General features: G+C 38.5%; 1 protein-coding gene across 1 annotated transcript in view; it reads right to left on the bottom strand.

Annotated features, from left to right (window-relative positions):
- The window catches only part of TRDN (triadin), a 233,511-nt gene that overhangs the window by 85,271 nt on the left and 128,680 nt on the right, over positions 1-19,560 (bottom strand). Inside the window, exons 17-18 of the mRNA XM_041119404.1 lie at positions 14,648-14,683; positions 11,644-11,697 (exon numbers count right to left, since the gene is read on the bottom strand). Of these exons, the coding sequence (XP_040975338.1) occupies positions 11,644-11,697; positions 14,648-14,683 (90 nt within the window). The remainder of the gene's footprint in view (positions 1-11,643; positions 11,698-14,647; positions 14,684-19,560) is intronic.

The following is a 19,560-nucleotide window of genomic DNA, read 5'->3' as shown; positions in this document are numbered from 1 at the left end:
TCTAAAAAAAAAATTAAAAAAAATTGGATTTTTATTTTTCTGTTTTCACCAAAAATATTGATAGAATTTCATCACCATTTCATAAGCAATATCTTTCAGCCAAAATGTACGTTAAAGCATCAAGACTAGTTGACTGAAATCAGGGACCTAGCCTTAATATGGTTATATAAAGCACATTTTAATGTATTTATTATATAACTTATACATATTTAAAATATCATAGGTGCTTTATAGTCACATTGTATATGAGAGGCGAGATTCAGTGGAAATGGTCATGGAGCAGGTCGATGTGGTCAAAGCAATGAGCCAGGAATATGATTTTCCCAGCAATATGGAAAAGTGATGGAGCTAGAGAGCGAGTTGGCATTAGATAGTTTATTGACTGAATAAATATTATATTTTCTTGATGGCATCCTACCTTGGGTGGCAACCCTAGTATAGGTCAAGGAGGAGGAATATAGCAAAAAGCACGAGGACAGAAGTTTGGGGCTCTGGCTCACTCAATGAGCTTAATCATAACAACAGCTGCAGCTTTGGTTTTGTGTAGCCCAAGTGCTTTTCAGAGTATCCAATTTCATCTAGATATTTTAGGACTCATTCTGTGAAATGAGAATTTTGATTGGATTCTTGGGGTTTTCTGTTTTGCTGTTGCTCAGGACAGCTTCCTGGAAACTGAAGGAAATGTAATTATGACTTTAGTGGTTCTGAGGCAATTATTTTCCTCTCTCATTCTGAGATCTGTCAGCTCTCATAGGATCAGGGAACAGTATGACATTAACAACACTCAGCAAGTGTTTTTGTAAAGTATAAAATTTTCCATTTATTTAGCTTTATTTCCTGGTTTTTGAAACTGCAAACATTAAGGAAGTTCTATAGAGCTTTCCAGAAGCATATGAAATAAGATCCTTTACCGTGAGAAAAGTTAAAAAAAATGAATAACATAGAATTTGACATCAAGCATTTCTGGGGAAATCTGATGTGATATGAAATTTCAGGTGATTCCTGCTCTGATATTTTACTGGAATGAACTGAAACCTTTCATTACATGAGCCATAAACTTCAGGGAAGTTCACACCTAGATCTGTTCTTTTTGCTACAAGTTATAGTTGCTTGATCTCAATGTCTTTTTCTTTCCCTATTTTTTTTTTTTTACTAACAAGTAGTTAGTGTGACACATAAAAGGATATTGCCAACTGTAGAGACATGAGGCATTTGCCTTGACATTTGTCATTCTTTTTATATTTAACCATTTTTGTATGTATGTGAGACTGTACAGTATGTTTTTATTCAGGAAACTTTTGCTGGTAATGTATTATTTTTCTACAATACATGGAACTGAGATTTGATTTAGTTTGACATTTCACCATCTTTATAAGCTTTGATGCTTTGAACAAATTGCTTTTCTTTTTTATGAACATTGGCAAAGTTATGTATAACATGTCCGTAAAACCATATAAATGTATTTTTTTTTCATCACTAGTGACATACTCCTAGACACTGCTGGAGCAGGTGAGAGACAAAAGAGAACCTGAACGTGCCTCTGCAGCTCTTCCCTGCTGCACCAACCGTGCTGAAAAGCATCTACGCTGGCACATTTGCTGTGGTGCACTTTGATCTCTACTACCAGGAGGGACAGTCACAAGCTGTGACCCTCAGCCATCTGCCAGGAGAGAGCGATTGATAACCCATCCTGATTTGTATAGCTATGTGTGCACATATACTTATGTGTGTGCACGTGTGTTATCTCCTAATTCAGATAAAGCATTCGTGTCCAGGAAGCGTTCAGAAAAATAAAAATTGTATCTGGAATCACACAGTTTGGGAAAAGTTTAAATAAATGGCATTTCAAGTGGATTTGCTGTTCTGTGGTATGCACCGCACGTTAAATAACCAACACCATTCTGTTTGCACTCAGTAGCTGCATAAAACCGGTGTTTTCTGTACTGTTGTTTAATTTTTACCACAAGTTTTTCAGTGAAGCGTACTGTTGTCATATTCCGTACAGTGTTTTGAATACTTAAATCCTTAGAGAGCGGAAAGTTAGCCTGGTCTTACAGTCTTGTAGTCTTGGTTTTATAGGCTATACGCCTGTCATTTCCCTTTTCAGACCTTCATATCATGTTGGTTAATTAAAACCAAATGAAACAGGGTGGTAAAGCTCTCCAAGATATCCTTTCATTAAGAATATTGTGAACATAAGCAGCTAGATACAGAAGAGATCCCTCTAGTCCCTTCTGTTGAAGGGAAAGGTTGCAATATGAGCTCAGTCACATTGTTAGACCTGTGATAATCCACATGAGAAAATTTTGCATCAAATTAGATTTTTCCAGTTCTCCTGCTATATTTGACTGCCGTTCTACTTATTGGATCAATGTAGAAAAACTCACTGCCATCATACACTTTGATTTATAAAGACAATGAACTAGACAAATACATTTCTTTCTGGAATACGAACACACCAAGGAAATCTCTGACCTTGTGAGATCATGTCGCACATATACCCGCTCCTCTATAAATGAATGTCTTTTGAGGAGGGTAACAAACAGTTTTTCTGATGGATTTTCCTGAAGAAATGGAAAGCAGGTGACAGTTCTCTGTACCAGTATTTTTGTATTAGAAATCTGCTACCATGTTGGGAAATATTTGGGAAAAACATTGTGCAAAGAAAAGAAAGAAAAGAGGCCTGGATGAAACGCAAATTCTTTCAGTCCACTCTATTGGGTCTGTAGCTTTTCTTCACAGGCAGAAAGCGATAGCACCAAAACTGAGGATGGGAGCCTTCACCACTGAGAAATGTCTCAGGATCCCTGAATAAGGTAGAAGCCACCAAAAGGATTTAAAGACTTTTCTGCAGAAGATTGGGGTTATACTGTCTTCGGTGACTTCACCTAACAAAATAAATAAACAAATAATTGGGAGGCAGGAGATGGCGGTGCTGCCTCATATCCAAACCCTTGCTTTCACTAGTTGCCTTAGCTTCATTTTAATACAGCTCATTTCTTGTTTAATACAGTTCCTGCATCGTTTTGGATACATGACTGATGCTCAGAGAGGAAGCTAGTATTAGGCTAGACACCATCAAACTGGCCAAGGTCCCTAATTTTGGGTGGATGTGGTCAGTCCTCACCAAAGACAAGCTAGGCACTTGTGTTTTCAAAATCCTCCCATATGACCATATATCAGTTTTGCTATCAAAGTTGTTATGGGGAAGAGGTTACACTGGTCGTACCTCGGTAAACCCCTCTAACTTTTAAAGGAGTCAACAGTCTCTGCCTTTTCCTCAGAAGGTGTACACAATCGAAAAACCCATCTTGATGTTAAAATAGCTGTAATTATACATGATCTTCTGTGTTATGTGGACGTACTTGAATAAGGATTGCTAAAAACCTTCATTCAAGTCTAGTACACCTTTTCTTACTCATCAGAAAGCCAGATTAAAAAAAGAAAAAAAAAAAGAAAAATAAGAAAAGAGGTGACCAAAATATATAGAGCACTGTCCCTAGGATGTGGATCTTAGAAGGTGGGGTCATTCTTAGATTTCAGACTCTTCTTTGAAGTTGGTGGGCTCTGTCATCCCATACTACTGGAGTAGGCAGAAAGTCTCTCATCTGTTTTTGGAATATCAGTTTGTATTAACTCAGAGGGAGAGCAAGCACCTTCTTTCCACAAGGCTCCAGTATAATCACAGTGAAGCCTAAAGAAAAAGCTGTGTCTCAGAAAACAGATAGGTACTTTTTCTTCTCCAGAGCCTGAGGTGCTCTATTAGTTTCTGCGAGAGTTGGGATAATTAAGAGAAAAGGAACCAGCATAAGGAGGAAATGGAAAGAATGCAGATTTCTGTCTCCTGCCAGCCTTGCAAAGCTCCTCTCAGTTAGAGGAAAAACACTCCCTGAGGACTCAAATCACATGCAAATAAATCAGTTGCTCAGGCCAACATTTCTGAAGCACGTACTTATGTAAATGTAGAGTATATTTGATCACTCCTAGGAAAACAACACTTTCATCACTTTTGCCATATGAGAAGGGGAAGGTGTGGGTCTACTGGTTTCCCATCAGAAGGAGCAGAACCAATACACAGTGTGGGTGTATTCATAGACCACAGATGCCTATTTTCCCATTGGAATAAAAATCTTTTTTATTTAGAATGCTTAAAAAGAAAAGTCACGTTAATCCCACAGTTCTGACTAGGGCACTGTCTGTGTTCAAAACGGATGTACTACCCTTGAAAAGGACTCTCTCTGAAATCCTGACACATTACAAACAGAGCCCTTGTGAAAAGGTCCATTCTTAATGCCTATCATTAGCACTGATTTGTTTTAAGACCAAATTAACTTCACTAGTCTTGGGATTTCTGGCATGGGCATTCAGGTTAAAGCTCAGGTGGCAAAAAAAGTCACATATGTATAAACCTGTCATGATTCCTTAATGCAGAGAGCTAGTATCTACTTAGTAGATCTTTACCTGTGAAAAAGCTTAACCCGTATTTCCTTTTAAATAGGGATCTGAGGAGTACTTTCAGCCTTTTTAGAACTAAGATGACTAAGCTACTCAGGTGCAAGTATTTCCAGTCAATCCCTAATGAGTGAGGACACTCTACTGGATTGAGAAGAATCCTGCTTTGAACTACATCTGTTCATACCATGAGCACCTCTAGGGAGGTATTTCTACATCACACCAGGTGGAACTTCTCAAAGGAGGGCAACAAGCAACTTGACAAATTACTAAGCATGAGATCAGGTGCAACAGTTTTACGCATGCTCATAGACCACAGCAAGGCGAAAGTAATTCAGTTTTCTTAATAATCTCTCACTATGAGGTAGAATGAGTCATCTTATTTTGTAATTGATTTATGACAAGAGCATCCCCACTGAGAGTGGTCATAGCTTGGATGGTGCTCAGCTGTTACTACTTGCTCCTGCTTTAACTTGTTCATACTCCACCTTCTTTTGACAAGGGAAGGACTTTTGCCTCAAGCTGTGTAGCCCATTGAAAATATGAGTCTGGAACAGATGTTTCAGAAGAGAAAGAAAACTTTGAAGTAAGTACCAGTTCTAGGTTTTGGCTGTCATTAGGCGAACATGATGTGCGGATTAAATTAGCTAATTCAGTAACAAAAACAATAGACCCTAAAAATTAATGCAGTGAGATCCTGAAGAAATAAATTTGATTCAAAGTTAGTGAACTTAGAACAGGAGCTCTGACTGCAGTGCCTGACTTAGAGCTGGGTACTGATGTTGGTTAGCCCAAAGGAGTAGGGTAGAACGAGACAGTGAGCAAAAGCTTTGGTATATTTGCTCTCAGAGCAGAAATCAAAGGATCATGTAGCTAAATATTTCAAAAGGCTTCTCTGACTGCCTTAACCAGGACAAGCAACTTCTTCAGAAGGTATTTGCAGAGGCAGTGTCATGAAGGAGGACGTTGACAGAAGGCGCTAGGAGAAGTGTGCAGCTCAGACAGTCAATAAAATGCTGAGAGAAGCCTACTGTATGCGTGAAATAAACCTAGCAACCACTATTTCTGAAATATGTAAAGCTCCAAACTTGGGCACCCCAAGAAGCTGTTATAGAAGAGAAAAAACCTCATCAGATGATTTGTGGCAGTCTGCAGACTAAACTGGTACTGTGCATTGGTGATGACTTGTTTTGTACTTATGATACCAGACTGCAACTTCTTAATACAGAAACTTTCAAATCTGTAGTTGATGTAGACCTGTATGATGATGTGAGAAAATTCATATTTAAGAAACATCATAGTGAAGCATATTGTGCTTCCACTTGTTCTCTAAAACATAGCACTGCCATATTCAAGAACATCATAAATTGTAGATGTAATATAATCACATACGGTATAGAAAACTCTAGCCCACACCACTGCTCCCCTGAAAATCAAATGCCATTTTCATAATGGTCTCAATGATCAAGACGAGGCCCATTTATTCCCTTTCTAGCAAAGCAAAGGTGGTGCCACTTCCAAAAGACTAATGCCTGCGAAGGTAATCATATACATAGTGTATGTGATAGTCTGGATTCAATAAAGCTTAAGAATGCACTTAAAGGCTGTGCTGACTCAAGATAGAGCTAAAGATATATTAAGTGTTTTGCTGAAATTGGGCCCAATTCTTGCCAAAAGTGCACTTAAATCATGAAACAACTTCAGGGCTATGAAAGTTTGTCAGCCTCAGAACAAAACACCTTAAAATACCTTTTCCATAAAGAGTGGACACTTAAATAATCCTTTTAGCTCTGATTTGTATTTAAATAGCATTTAATTTTGACCCTCTTTTATCATCATTATTGTTACTACCATGTATTAAATAATTCCTTTTTTTTTGTAGTTAACTTGCTCCCCCTGGCTTGCTGTTGAAGTAATGCAATTTTTTGTGTTAGTAATAACAGTACTTTGCTGCATTGCATAGACTGGACAGTAGCATTTAATAATATCTAGGAATAAAAAAAGAAACAAGGCTGCATTTTTAGTACAAGTGTCTTCACAGTTCACTATGATGTGAAAGGAAGTATACAAAATTATTTTAACTCTATATGATCCTGAAACAGGGGATATTCTAAGGAACGTGTAAATGCAACAATAGTATGCCAGGCTATGAGACTAGGCATTTCAACATCTTAGCAAAAGAAGTAACAATAACCTGAATTCTAGGCCATTTACTCAAAAAGATTTTAAAAATTGGTGAATAAAAACTGGATTTAAGATTAGAAAGCTTAGTGTAAAATAAGCTATTTCATGCTCCGTTTAAATAAATCCTGTATGTAAAGAATTAAAGGTTGTAAGCAAAATCTTCTAACATTGCAAAATTCTTCCCCTTTGAGGGCATATATTGTGACATAAGTCAAGAATTCATTTTTCCTTTCCCATTCAGAGTTAGATAACGATCCAATTTACATAATCCTGTGGACAACTTAAGACCTCCTAGTCTGCAATATTTTCTCAGACTTGAGCTGGGATGAAAACGTCAGTGGCTTGGAACGGTTTGTGGAGTTCGTCTCCATCCACATAATAGATTCCTGCAGATATTAAGAAGTGGCTGCGTGATGGACTACTGCAAGAGCAGCAAGGTTTTAGCTGCTGAGGGTACGGTGCATTCCTGGCAGACCAAGAGCAGAGTCAGCTGTGAGGCTTCACTAAACCTCTGGGACAAACGGGTGAGGACCAAGACCCAGTTTATCCTAACCCCTGCAGGTTGCTGGGGACTGAGATCAGATAATTTCCACTTACTGTGCAAAGATGAACAAGCCTGTAAGTCTCCCTTTAAAACCAGAAAGAATCTGAGTAAGTCAGAGATAATATGCTGTTTAACTTCCCAAAGAGTTAAGGTGGGAGAGAGGAAGAATTCTGCTAACCTGGACCAAAAAGAAAGCCTCTGTGATTCAAAAAGACTACAGGATGACCCTGGATCTAAACCCAAGGACCCTGAGCAGCAGGATTAATACAGGTAGGGTTTCATTATTTTGTTTATTGCTGCATAAACACCTGCTACCTGAGTGAAGATTTATTTCATCCAAAAATAAACTGCAAAGCCTATCCTTATGCATGCAATAAGCTACCTCTATCATTTGTCCCTGAAGAGTTAAACTGTAAACCCAGAAATGTAAACCCTGAGAATGGCTGTGCTTATGTTATGAAAAACTCTGAGAGAGTTAACTTCAGGGACTAGAAAACAGAACTGACTATTCCAGCTACCAGAAGAATTTTCTTGGTAACACCTGTACAACAGAAATACATGCAGTGATGCTAACCAGGGGCAGTGGCTGCTTATAAAGTGAAATTTCAGGGCACATAGAGGCACTCAGATATACGATCCTGAAGAGACCGCAGGATGGCAAACTCTACAAGGGCCACGTCCACGTATGGTGAGAGAGAAAGAAACACTGTTCCTCTCCTTTTCCTCTTTCCAAAAGTACTTATGTGGGGTGTGTAACATACAATTTACACTGGTTTTTGATGTCTCTTCTCCTGGGCGATATATCTACACAAGAGGAGAATAAGTAGGTGGACGGGTGATGCAGAGGGTGTGGTGGTGTGAGTAAATACATCCCTGACGTGTGACGAGAGAGAGCTACCTGACTGTGAGAAACCTGAAAAAGAAACGATGATAATTTTGCCTGCTCCATTGTGTTGGTAAATTATTCAATAGACGTGCTGGATTTTATTAATGCTTTGTAACATTTACATGGTTTTAGCATTCTTTCTATGTACTTGTGTCCTGTAAGTGATCAAAAGACAACCAACGAGCCCAGCTCCTTAATAAACCTTTCCTTCATTTCAAAGCACACCCACTGACTCATAAACTTAGTGTTATTTCTTCCTTTTTAAGTAGAATAGCGCTGGTTATACCATATGGCAAGTACAAAGATTATTTCCTGCTGCCATTTTAGTTGCTGTTGTTCACCTTGAACCAAGAATTAAAATAATTTGTTAAATGGATACTGCCCATTACCAGTAGAACCTGTACTTCTTCCTGCATTAGGCAGAGTAATCTGAACCTCTTCAGCCTATCTTCTGACCGGGTTTTTTGGTATATCCTGCGTTCTAATACTCTGTACTTACATTATGAACTCATTTCCTATATAATGTCCTTTTTTTTTTTCCTTTCTGCTTCTTACCAACAGTGGAAAAATCAGAGGCATAATAAAACAGTAATAATTCCAGCACAACTGACAGAGTCAGTTTGAGAGATTGTATGCAGCTGACATCTGAGCACTTAAAACTGGCTATTTGTCTGTCATACTTACTTTATTTTTTCTGGGCCTGAACTAAATTTCATTGATTTTCAATGGGGAAATGGTGCTCAAAAAGAGTTTCTGTTATGAACCCAAAGGGAGCAATGGATTAGATTTTTTCTGTGTGTGTATGGAGAGGAAGATGGGAAAAATTAGGCATTAAAAATCAGTAATTAGGAAGTTAAGTGACAGTACAAAATCTGTTAAACATACTGTAAAATTAAATTAAAAATTGCAAGACCAATCTGGGGAATTTCTAAGCTACAATTAGGATTTAATTCTTACAGTGTTGAAAACAGTTAGATCTGATTTTTATAACGGGCAAATCATCGGGGAAAGCACTGTCGGCGGTGCTTAAAGAAGGCGCAGGAGTGTTGCCCAGAACGTGGGGTTATCCCGGGCGAGGGACTCGCGGAAGAGCTGTTCCCATCCCCGACCCAGCTAAGGGAGCGCGCGGGGCTCAGTGGCACCGAGGGTCCTCGCTGCCTGCCGGGTACCCCGTCACCCTTCTGCTAATTGGACTGGTGTCATGAAGTAACTTCACCTCTGGTTTCTGCCTTCGGAATAGCGTCACTTGCAGAGAGCTGTGAAACTATTCGGCTGGAAAGCCAAATACTAGGTTCTCCAGCCTGGTTTCAGATGGTTGCCAGAGAGGTAATTTTTTCCAGTTAGAGAAAACACTACATTTGAAAAGATCCAATTTGAAAATCAAGTAACAGGTTTCCTAGAGCAGCCATCAGTTTCCAGACGCAGAAGCTCTTCTAGACTTCCAAATTCCACGTTCACTTTCTTTGCTTTCTCCGTATAAATATATGGAGCTAAAAATAGGGCACAGTGTATTAGGCAGGGTTTTCTTCACCAGTGACTTTAAGACCAGGAACATATGTGATGTAGAAGCACTAGAAGATGACCAGCTGCGCTCTCAGTCTGTTCAGTCTGTTAATAGGACTAAACCTTCAGCTTTAGGCATTCTGGGGTACAGGTTGTGATGTAATAAGATATGTGGAAGAAAATGAAATATGAAATTGGATAATGTATTTAATTTACTGTGCTAATAGGCAGCAGTCTAGTTACGATATTGCCAAACAAGCGTATTTAATATTTTGCTATGGTGAGTTATTCTGGGGAAAAATCAATTTTCAGAGAACAGTGCCATTTGGGGAGGGGAAACAAAAATGTAGAAGTCAAAGCCTACTGCTCTTTATCGCTTTTAAGGCAAACTAGATATTTAGAAATGTGTCAGAACAGGCAAACTCATTTTATTTTTCCATAGGAAGCCATGCCAGTTTTTCCCCTTTTCTTTATCTTAAGCAGATTACTGTCATCACCATTCTTGCCAACAAGCAGACTCATTGGAATATTTTTCAAAAATGAACACAAATATTGGATGCAAGCAGGTGGAATGAATTAATTATAAGCATATGGTTCTAACATAACGATTTCTGCAGTGTACTGTCAAGACATCTAAGGGTCCAACTATACAACACACTTTGGCAACAAAGCTGCTTTAAGAAATTATCAGTTACATGGATATAAATGTTTGCGGAGCCAGACTTACTGAAATGAGCCAGACTGAACACCCTGCCACACACACACACATTTCTAGGACAGTTTTTATCTCTAAGCCATGGCAATGGTGTGGTTTACGCTGTTCTCCCAGTTGTATTAGCACGACTGAACACAGCGTCAAGCAAACACAGCAGGCAGGGACCGGGAGCATCGGTGGGGAAATGGCACTGCTGAGGCCAGCTTCGCACAGGACATCGTACAGCTGTACAACATGCCCTCCGATAGCCTATATCAACTGCAATTCCAGGCTGCAAATCCTTTTGTGGAAGAGGCAACTGAAGATGTTCCTGGCTTGCACTGATCCTTGACCAATTCCTGGTCTCCCCTACTGAAGCAAGGTATTATTCCCTTGTTCGGTGGAGGAGAGTTCCAAGATAGATCACCGAAAAGGTCTGAATTAGAGAAAGACAGCCAGAAAACAATCTTAAAGAAAAAAAAAAGAGAAAGAAAAGAAAAAGATCGCAGATCCATGTGCATGCACATAGCCACGTACAGTGGGATCAGCTGGAAGCAAGACGCAGCAGAGGGAGTGGGCTGACTGCTTCTGCGATGCCAGCACCAGGCAGAGCTCAGCAGCACGGAGCCTGGTGCAGCATTGGCTGCCCTACTTTAGAGTAGAATAATATGGTTATATATTGATCACATTTTCACATGGAAATTCCTGATTTTTTTGTTAGTTAATTTAAAATGTAGTAAGACTACAACTATCCTGAATATTTAGATTGTTATTCATTATATTGGCTTTTATTAAATTAAGCAGAAATGTGACATGGCATTTTGAAGATGGCTGTGAAGCAGAAGAGATCAGAAATCAACAAAAAGTAGTAGATTTTTACAGTACAATCTAAATCCTGATATGAATTTGTGCCACTATTTTCTTTAAAAAAAAAGTTTCCTTGTCTTTTCAGTGCATATTTATGATTATCTAAGAGCTCCATTTTTGTAAAACCTACTGTGAGATCAGCACTTTGAAAAATCAGATCCCCTTCTTGAAGGGCTCGAATACATCTTCACGTGAAAACTCATTTCTGTAAATATTGCTTTTTAAATCACTCTTTACATTCAGATTCATTTTTTGATCTCGAGCCCTGCAGAACGGCCCATGGGAGGACAGCTGCCTTGGGAGGACGAGAAGCCACCATAAGGTTAAAGACCAATGAAAAATGCTTTTGTTCTTAGCAAAGATTTCCCATACAAATTATCACAATAATTTAGAGCAAACAGACTAAACCCCCAAACAGTAGCTTTTGCAGAATCCAGCAGATGGTGCTGTGATGCAATAAACTGGTTCAAGAACACAAGAAATACGCTGAACGTGAACATTTTACTCCTTTACCTGGTGCTGCTGCTTTCTTGGCGGCTGGTTTGGCTGCAGGAGCTTTTGCTGGCTCTTAAAAAAAAAAAAAAAAAAAAGAGAGAACAAATTAAACCAATTACTACAAAGCGTTATATCGTAAAAAACCAGAAACCTGAGGAAAGGCTTCCAGTGAGGTACAGCCTGTGGCAATATTTTCACTGAAGAGTTAGACAAAGAGGTCACCCAAAGAGAAAAGAGCTGAGCTGCCGTCAATAAACTCAAAAGCATCAACAAAATAGCTAGCCGAAGGGCTCGCAAACTCTTGCCGTTAGGGACCGAATCGCTTCTTTTCGCTTTTTCTGTCTAGTAATTCAATATCTATTGGCGAAGCAGAGCAAAGCAGGTATCTAGGGGGTCGGGCACGGCCTCGCAGCTCAGGCAGCAGTCATGGGCTGGGAGCCTCCGCGTTCGCCCGTGCCGTTACGGGAGCAGAAGGTCCTGAACCCGCCCGCGGCAGCTGGCGAGGATTCGCTGCCGCGAATTCAGTGGCCGTGCTTCTTGGGATCCCAGAGATATTCAAAGCGTCATCCCTTTCCCCTGATCCGAATCTCTCCCTGATGAGAAAAGGTGAAACTGGGCTACTACTGCGAAGTACGTTCACAGACACGGCGACACCAGGAATCTCTCTCCAGCCTGAGGAATGGAGGAGCGTTAGGAGAACAACTTCGTGTTTGAGCCCGCGCTTGAAAGAGCAACTGCTGGGTTCTGCTAGCGGAGAAACAGGCCCTCTTGGGCTGCTTTACTGTAGTTCTTCTTGGTCTTTTCATGAAACATTTACAGTATTCTCTCTCTGCTGAGGTAGGACGTTTCCTTGCAGAATGAAGGCCCAAATGATGAAGGGTATGTGCATCCCCAAGCAGACCTGGAGAATCTCAGCCCTGGATAGAAGGACCAAACTAGCCTACTGGATTTATTTATTCTTTACCAATGTTTAGGTAAATACCAGACTGTACTTAAACCACAATAATTTAACAAATATCCATAAGTTAAACTCCACTGACTTTCATAATGGATTTTTTATATCAACTAGAAGATCCTCTAACTTAAAATTCACATTTCCGTATTGTGAGAGGAAATAATTAATCATTTTAATCACAACCTGAATTACAGAATGCCAAAAAAATGTTAGTTAATCCTTCACATCTGTCACTGTGTTATTACAGAGAAAAAGAATATGGCTAAATCAGGAATGTAATTTTGAGTTCTTCCCCTCCAGTCTTTTGAGAAGTTCATAAAAGATGCATCAGATTGTCTTGTGAAACAGAATGAAAACAAAATACAGTTTGCATGTGTGGGATTGTTTTGTTTCCATCCATTTAAAAGCCTGCAGCAGATAATTATATCCTAACTTAGTTATTATCACAGCATTGTAATTACTTGGGGTGCTCACCCCTCCTTCAAGAAAATATGTAGAAGACTTTAGAGAAGAATTTTCTTAGTATTACTTTCCTGAGTGCCTGTTTTGCAGAACAAGCAGGAGATTCAACACACATATTCTACAAGTGGACTTAATACAAAACAGCAGGACTCCTGCATTTATTCCCTTCTGAGCTCTCAGCTAGAGCTTGCTGGCCAGCGAGACCTTTTTTTTTTTACTTTTTGTTTGTAACAGCTATGAAAACAAATTAAGCTAGGATTCTTTTTATTCTACCGGGATTTTTAGTTTCATTTGAAATATTTCACTTCTGAGCAACTAAAATAATTTTAATTGAGGAAAAAATTTAAAATGAAGGATATGTTTGACCAAAAACTTCTGTAATTTATTTATTTTTTTATTTAACTTTTCAGTAGCTTTGAAACAAAAGTGCCAAATGTTTTGACATTTCTTTTGTAGGCATATGCTTTTTAGTTTGTAATTCATAAATTATTTCAGTGCTAATGACTCTGCATCTTTATATGAACAAGTTTTAGCTGAAAACTTCACCCTGCACATTTCACTCATGCAATGGAGTGGGAAGTTTTGCTGTGACAGTTGCTAAGGAGTTCTCCCATGAGAGGAATCATGTGCCCAGATCAATAGATCCTTTACAACCTGCTTGCAAACGGGCATTTATTTCACTAACAGGACATTACTTGTAGACTAAGTCTGTTGAATCTTTTGTTCAATGTTTCTGCAAAATTTGAGTAGGAAACCAATGTATAAGCTTTTCTCGATTGCCAAAAGAAATCTTTTAATAAATTCCTGCAAAACTGAGGATGGCAGGGGATTATTCTGCCATACATTTCGGGAAAGATCATATATGGAGATGGGAGTCAGTGGATTCTTTAATTATGAATTTGAATGAGATTTTGAAGCCCCATAGTTTTCCTAAGTTTTCTTATATACTGTGCTTCCAGAACAGAGATCTGAGCAGATGAAGTCTTACCAGTGAAACTGTCTTATTATCCTTACTGTGTTGAGGCATTGATGCTTGCAAATTTGTAGAAAAGGAAGGCGTAAAAGTTCCCTTGTTAACAATAGCACGTTTTCAGAGCATTTTTTGGTTATTTATGCAGAAGAGCCCAGCCCCTACATCTCTTCTGCCTCAGAAGTCTCTCTGCATGAATCTGAAGTAACTGGGTGGGCAGGGCCCTTGTTTTGCATTTGTGAAGATAAATTTGGTGGTCCTCAGCACGTTGCACTCTCAGTCTTCTCAGCCCATTTACCAAAATTGCTGCCACTGAGAGCACATTCAGCTGAGACTTCATTTGACATTTCCTTCCCCATGAAACCTTTGTTTTTGAAGACAGTGATAGAAAAGGGGAAGGCAAAACTGTCAGTCACAGAGGAGTGTGGAATTAGAAGCAGGATAAGAATGGATTTAGAAAGTAGGAGGCAGCTGAAGTCTAAACATGTCATTTTTTCGATTATAAACGGTGTAGCTACTTTCTTTTTTGTGTTTTCAACAATTCAATAACTATTAATTTGGATTATTGAAACATGCTGTTTGAAAATACATGACATATAAAAGAGATCGTAACCTATGGCACAGTAGTTTCTTACTTTTGAGTTCTTTGGACACAGCAGCTGCTTTTTTATCTGTAAGATAAAAAAAAACACATGTGCATAAAAACACAGGAAGAATATAGGTAGATAGAAAACCGCACTGTGTGCTTTAGAGGTGAAACAGCTTATTTGTTGCAAAGTGCATTTGAATGATGCAGTGAATCAGTTCACTTCTGTTTGTTTCATGGTACAGTTGCAGAAATTTAACCTTAAGTGTGAATACAACAAAACCTGCGTGAACATGAACATTTTTGTTTAATTTCAACATAGTAATCTGTGAGATTCAATGTGTGTTTGAGTTCCTGTGCCTTACGTGTGCTAGCTGAGCCATGGCTGCTCACCGTGTGCACATTGTCAGGTTGCAGAAATGCAAGGGAAGATGCTCTAGGAGCCTAAGTATAGAGACGTGTCATGAAAGGCATTATCTTCCTACAATTTCTGACAACCATACAATTGAGGCCTAGTTTGGAAGGCTCCACATAACACCTAGCCAAAACCCCAGCTGCCACGTATTTCCCACCTGCCAAAACAAATGGAAGATTTACAGCTAAAGAGAGGAGAGAGAAACCGAGTCATCCCTCTGCTCCAGCCTGGAGGAAAGATCCCGGCTTCTCCAGACTTTTCCCAATGTTCAAATAAAGTTCAAGCTAATCCATTTCTTTCATGGTTGTGAAAAAGAGCACACATAAGATTCTTACCAAAACTAAGCCAACGTGGAATAGCTTACGAACCTGAAGAAACTCAGTCAGTCCTACCTACGGACCGTGTAAGAGTAGGCAAAATCTGTCCTGGCTTGATCTAAATAAAGTTAAAATTACTCGGCTATATCAAAACACAGCATGGCCAGGCAGCCTACCAGAGAGACTTAACTAAACTGTTCGTCCCATCTTCAGTTAGGGTGGCATTTTTGTGCCACATTGTTGGACTTTTTTCTGATGGCTGAGAGAAGATTTGGAATCTTTGCTAAGCAGATGTAAGTGGGCAGAAATACTCAGTGACACTGAAATACTCAGTGATACTCATGATAATTCGAGGTGCTATTCTACCTCAGGGCTTTTAGTTGGGTGCAAAAAGCAGCCATTTTTATAACTGTACTTGGGGCCTTATGTACCGTTTTCGCTAGTCTCACCTGTACAACTAAGAAATGGTTCGTGGAGGTCCTGTGAGACAGGAAGCAGAGAGATGCACAGAGTAGTGGTAGAAGTTACTCCCCTGGGTGCCCATGAGGAAATGAACATACTCGCTAATAATCTATAGTGTGCCTAGAACATAGGCTGGATAATGCTTATGTCAACAACATATAGGAATGATAAATTAATTGTGCTTTGAAACACTAATACAAGAAATACTTCAGGGTAGAAGCTGCCAAAATAAGTAGCTTGCAAAACCAAGACTATCCCATTACTGATAATAATACAAAGTTGCTTCAGTTTCTGTTGCTCTCTAAATTGCTGTGAAGAAGTTGATATGAGATAAGGTAATGCAAATGACTGCCAAGTAGTCTAATAAAAAGTCTTGAAAAATTCAGAAGAAAATACATTTCTATTTGGGTGATATGCTGCTCTGAACTGAAATGTTTTTAGGTTAATCCTCTGCTTCCACTAACTCTCTGTGAAAGCATGTTTTGCAGGCATTACTTCAAAGTATGATAATTACCACATTTAGATGAAATTAATCATGAGGCAGCTTTCAGCCACATAATCTGGCTAAGGAGTCTATTGAAGCCTTCAAGAAGTGCCTATTAGTTGCCAGATATGGAAATTTTAAAAGGTGTATATTGCAGTGATATGAATCATTTATCACAATAATCTTCTATTGCTGGCGGTTATAAAAAAAATAAATAAATTAGCAGCATCATTTACAATAACTGACTGGATCTAAATAAAGCCCTCAAGTTCTTTCTTTCCTTTTTTCATATAAGTCATCATTTATTAGGACAACATACTTTAATGTATTTTAGAGCAGTAATTTAAGTTAAAAGAATCAATGTGTTTTTCCACCATCTGAAATACAAAACATATAGTAAATTCTGAGTAAGTATCTGGACAATTGTTCCTGTAAGAAAATCTTATAATTTGGGTTTTATTGGTGTATTTTTGTTTTGTTATGTTTTTTAAGAGCAGAAAATTACCAATAGCTGATTCCAATAACACATATTGATATGAAAATGTAAATATTTTTACTCTTAGGCTATTCTTTTCAAGCCAAGGTGCCTAGAGTTTGATTTCTAAAGCCATACTTATGCAACTAGGCTGCAATGATTTACAAAAAGCTGTCCACAGGGGGTTTTATAGGACCTTGAACCATGGAGGTTCCTTCGATGGTATATAGCATTTACATCTAGGCACCTCACACTTGAATGAAATAAATGACCTAATTGCAAAGAACTGAACAATTGGTAGATCTCACAGAAGGAAGGAAAACTGATCAGGACTTCTGAAGTCCCTAAATGTAGTTACCTGCTATAAGGCACAAATAACACGTAACTAAACAACTCAAAGGAAAATAATACCAAAAATTGAATTGAAGAATGAGTTATATTAGTGTAATTTAAGTCAATGATCATTTTGCCTCAGTCTTTTTTGTTTTGCACAGGTCTAGGGTTTAACTTTTAAACTATGGGAGTGTGGTTGGGGAACACAGCTTATATTACATCAGGTTTTTATAGTCATTATGTCTTTTTCTTAAAAACAACAACAACAAGCTCTCTGGCCTCTCAGTGGGTCTGGTTTTTTTGGGTTAGTTAAGAAAAGGAATTTCCAGAAGAAACTAACTTTTTTTTGAACACCAATGTCAGGCAACATATAAACATTGTCCTAAACATGTCTTTGCCAACCAGCCTAGGAAGTATAATCTCCAGAGTTTTAGGCTATTTTCTCTTTAAAATGTTACATCTGAAGTCTGGCAACAGGAAAGGCAACTGTATGACATAAAAATGACGCCTACACTTGGAAGCCATGTAACTTCATTAGGACCCACATAATACATGAACATCCCTCTGGGTGCTCTAGCAGCCTTCACCAGTAGTACAGTCAAAAGCACTGGCCTTGGTATTGGTGAGTGAACTACTTGATATCCAACAATGGGGAATGCATTTTATTTTCAAGAAAACCCCCACTTCTACAACAATGTAAAGCAATTAAAAAAAAAAAAAAGTAGACTTACTATAAGATATAAGACTTCAAAATCTGATGCTTTTGGTAATTTGTTGCCCAGTCTGATGCAGTCAATTTTTCAGATATCGTTGAGGACAGCTTTGATACTCAGGTCTTCTTAAAGGGCTTATGTAAACCACCCAAATACTGAGCAATCCAAAGGTTTTGGATACCTCTGACAACCCTACCCGTGGGCTTTTTTGAAAGCACCTGCAAGAGGCTTTAACAGGCTAAGCACCACAGCTAACAAAATCATTTGTCAACCTTGGAGGACTGTGAAGAACCCTTTCCTTTTTACAGTTATTCTCAGGAGATATTTGAAGACAGTTGTATTCTGGTCTGTATTCTCAAAAAGCAAGCATGGTTGTACAGGCTCCCCTCTTTCTAGGTGAATGAACAGGTTTTTCTTTTACTGACTCTTGAAAAAGATTAAAGTACAGTAAAACTTTTTTAAAATTATTTTGTTAAAAAACACCAAATATTTAAACAAACATGATCTGACTTTGTTCTTATCCGTACAGGCTAAAAGGATCAATTCTGAATTCAAACTAGGAATGAGCATTTGGCAGCCAGCACAGATGTATCTCAGTAGAACAGCAAAGCAGTACTTTATTATTTTGCCTTTTTTTAGCACATAGCTCGATCTTTTCCTCAGGCCTCGATCAGCATTCTTTTGAAGTAAACTAGCAGTACACAGTAACTGCAAATGACATCTAAACTACACATGGGGCAAGAAAAAAAAAAATCCCTCTAGCTTCTATAGTGCCTTTCATGCCAGTGAGTCCCTAGGAGATTGGTAATAAGCCATTAGACAAGGATGCCCCAGTGCTTTAGTACAGAGTGGGGTTGGTTGAGTTTAAACAAACTTTCAAAACGGAGTGTTTCAAACACTGCTCTGAAGTGAATTCTAGATCTGGCGTTCACAAAACTTTTATACCTTTTTTAGCAATGGATTTATAACACAGTGTATGTTGTACATTTGATCATTGTTGTACATTGAAGCAGATCTTCAGCAGCTCCATACAACCTTTAATTTTTATATATAAAAGAAGTTCTGGGAAATAAATGGGTCTCAAATTGTACTCTGTCAAAAAGCTTCTCTGTGCTTTTTCTTCCTAGAAATCTCTCACTCAAATATATATAAGCATATAAAAAAATCTTAAATTAAAAGTGTTATTCAGATAAATGAGTATTTCACAGACAATATATTGATAGCTCTGCTAATGATGCACTATTTAAAATAGCTTCCTAAAACCACTTTTACTATTAGAAGCATTATTTTATATGCTGTATCTAAACCAAATTTTCTCTTTGGAAGCTTACCAAAGAACATGACGGTAATATCACATTTACAAACAGAAACTAATTTCAGCATCAGGCGGCAACCACAGTGTCCAAACTGAACGGTAGCTAATAACCTAACCAAACATTGCGTAACCCGATAGCTAAGGTTAAGGAAGCTAAAGATGCAAGGATTCCTCTGTACTGCCTGATCTGGACTAAGCACCAAGACCCTGGGGAATTACTAGATGCCTCTGGAAGACATGATTCACTGAATCAAAAACTAAAGAGAAATTTAAAATGTTAAGCAGTTACTAAAGGAGGAATTCTCATCCTAAACCTCAGCTAGCACTGATCATCTACCTTCTCTATCATTTAGCTGGTGATCACATACTAGAATGGGCTTAATCAAACCCCACTGATTTGCTAATGATCTACATAGACCCACAGAAGAAATGTTCTGTGATGAAGATG

Source organism: Aquila chrysaetos, chromosome 2 (assembly GCF_900496995.4).
Source record: "Aquila chrysaetos chrysaetos chromosome 2, bAquChr1.4, whole genome shotgun sequence".
NCBI lineage: Eukaryota > Metazoa > Chordata > Aves > Accipitriformes > Accipitridae > Aquila > Aquila chrysaetos.
Note: the sequence above shows the minus strand (reverse complement) of the source record. Positions and strands in the feature narration are given on the sequence as shown.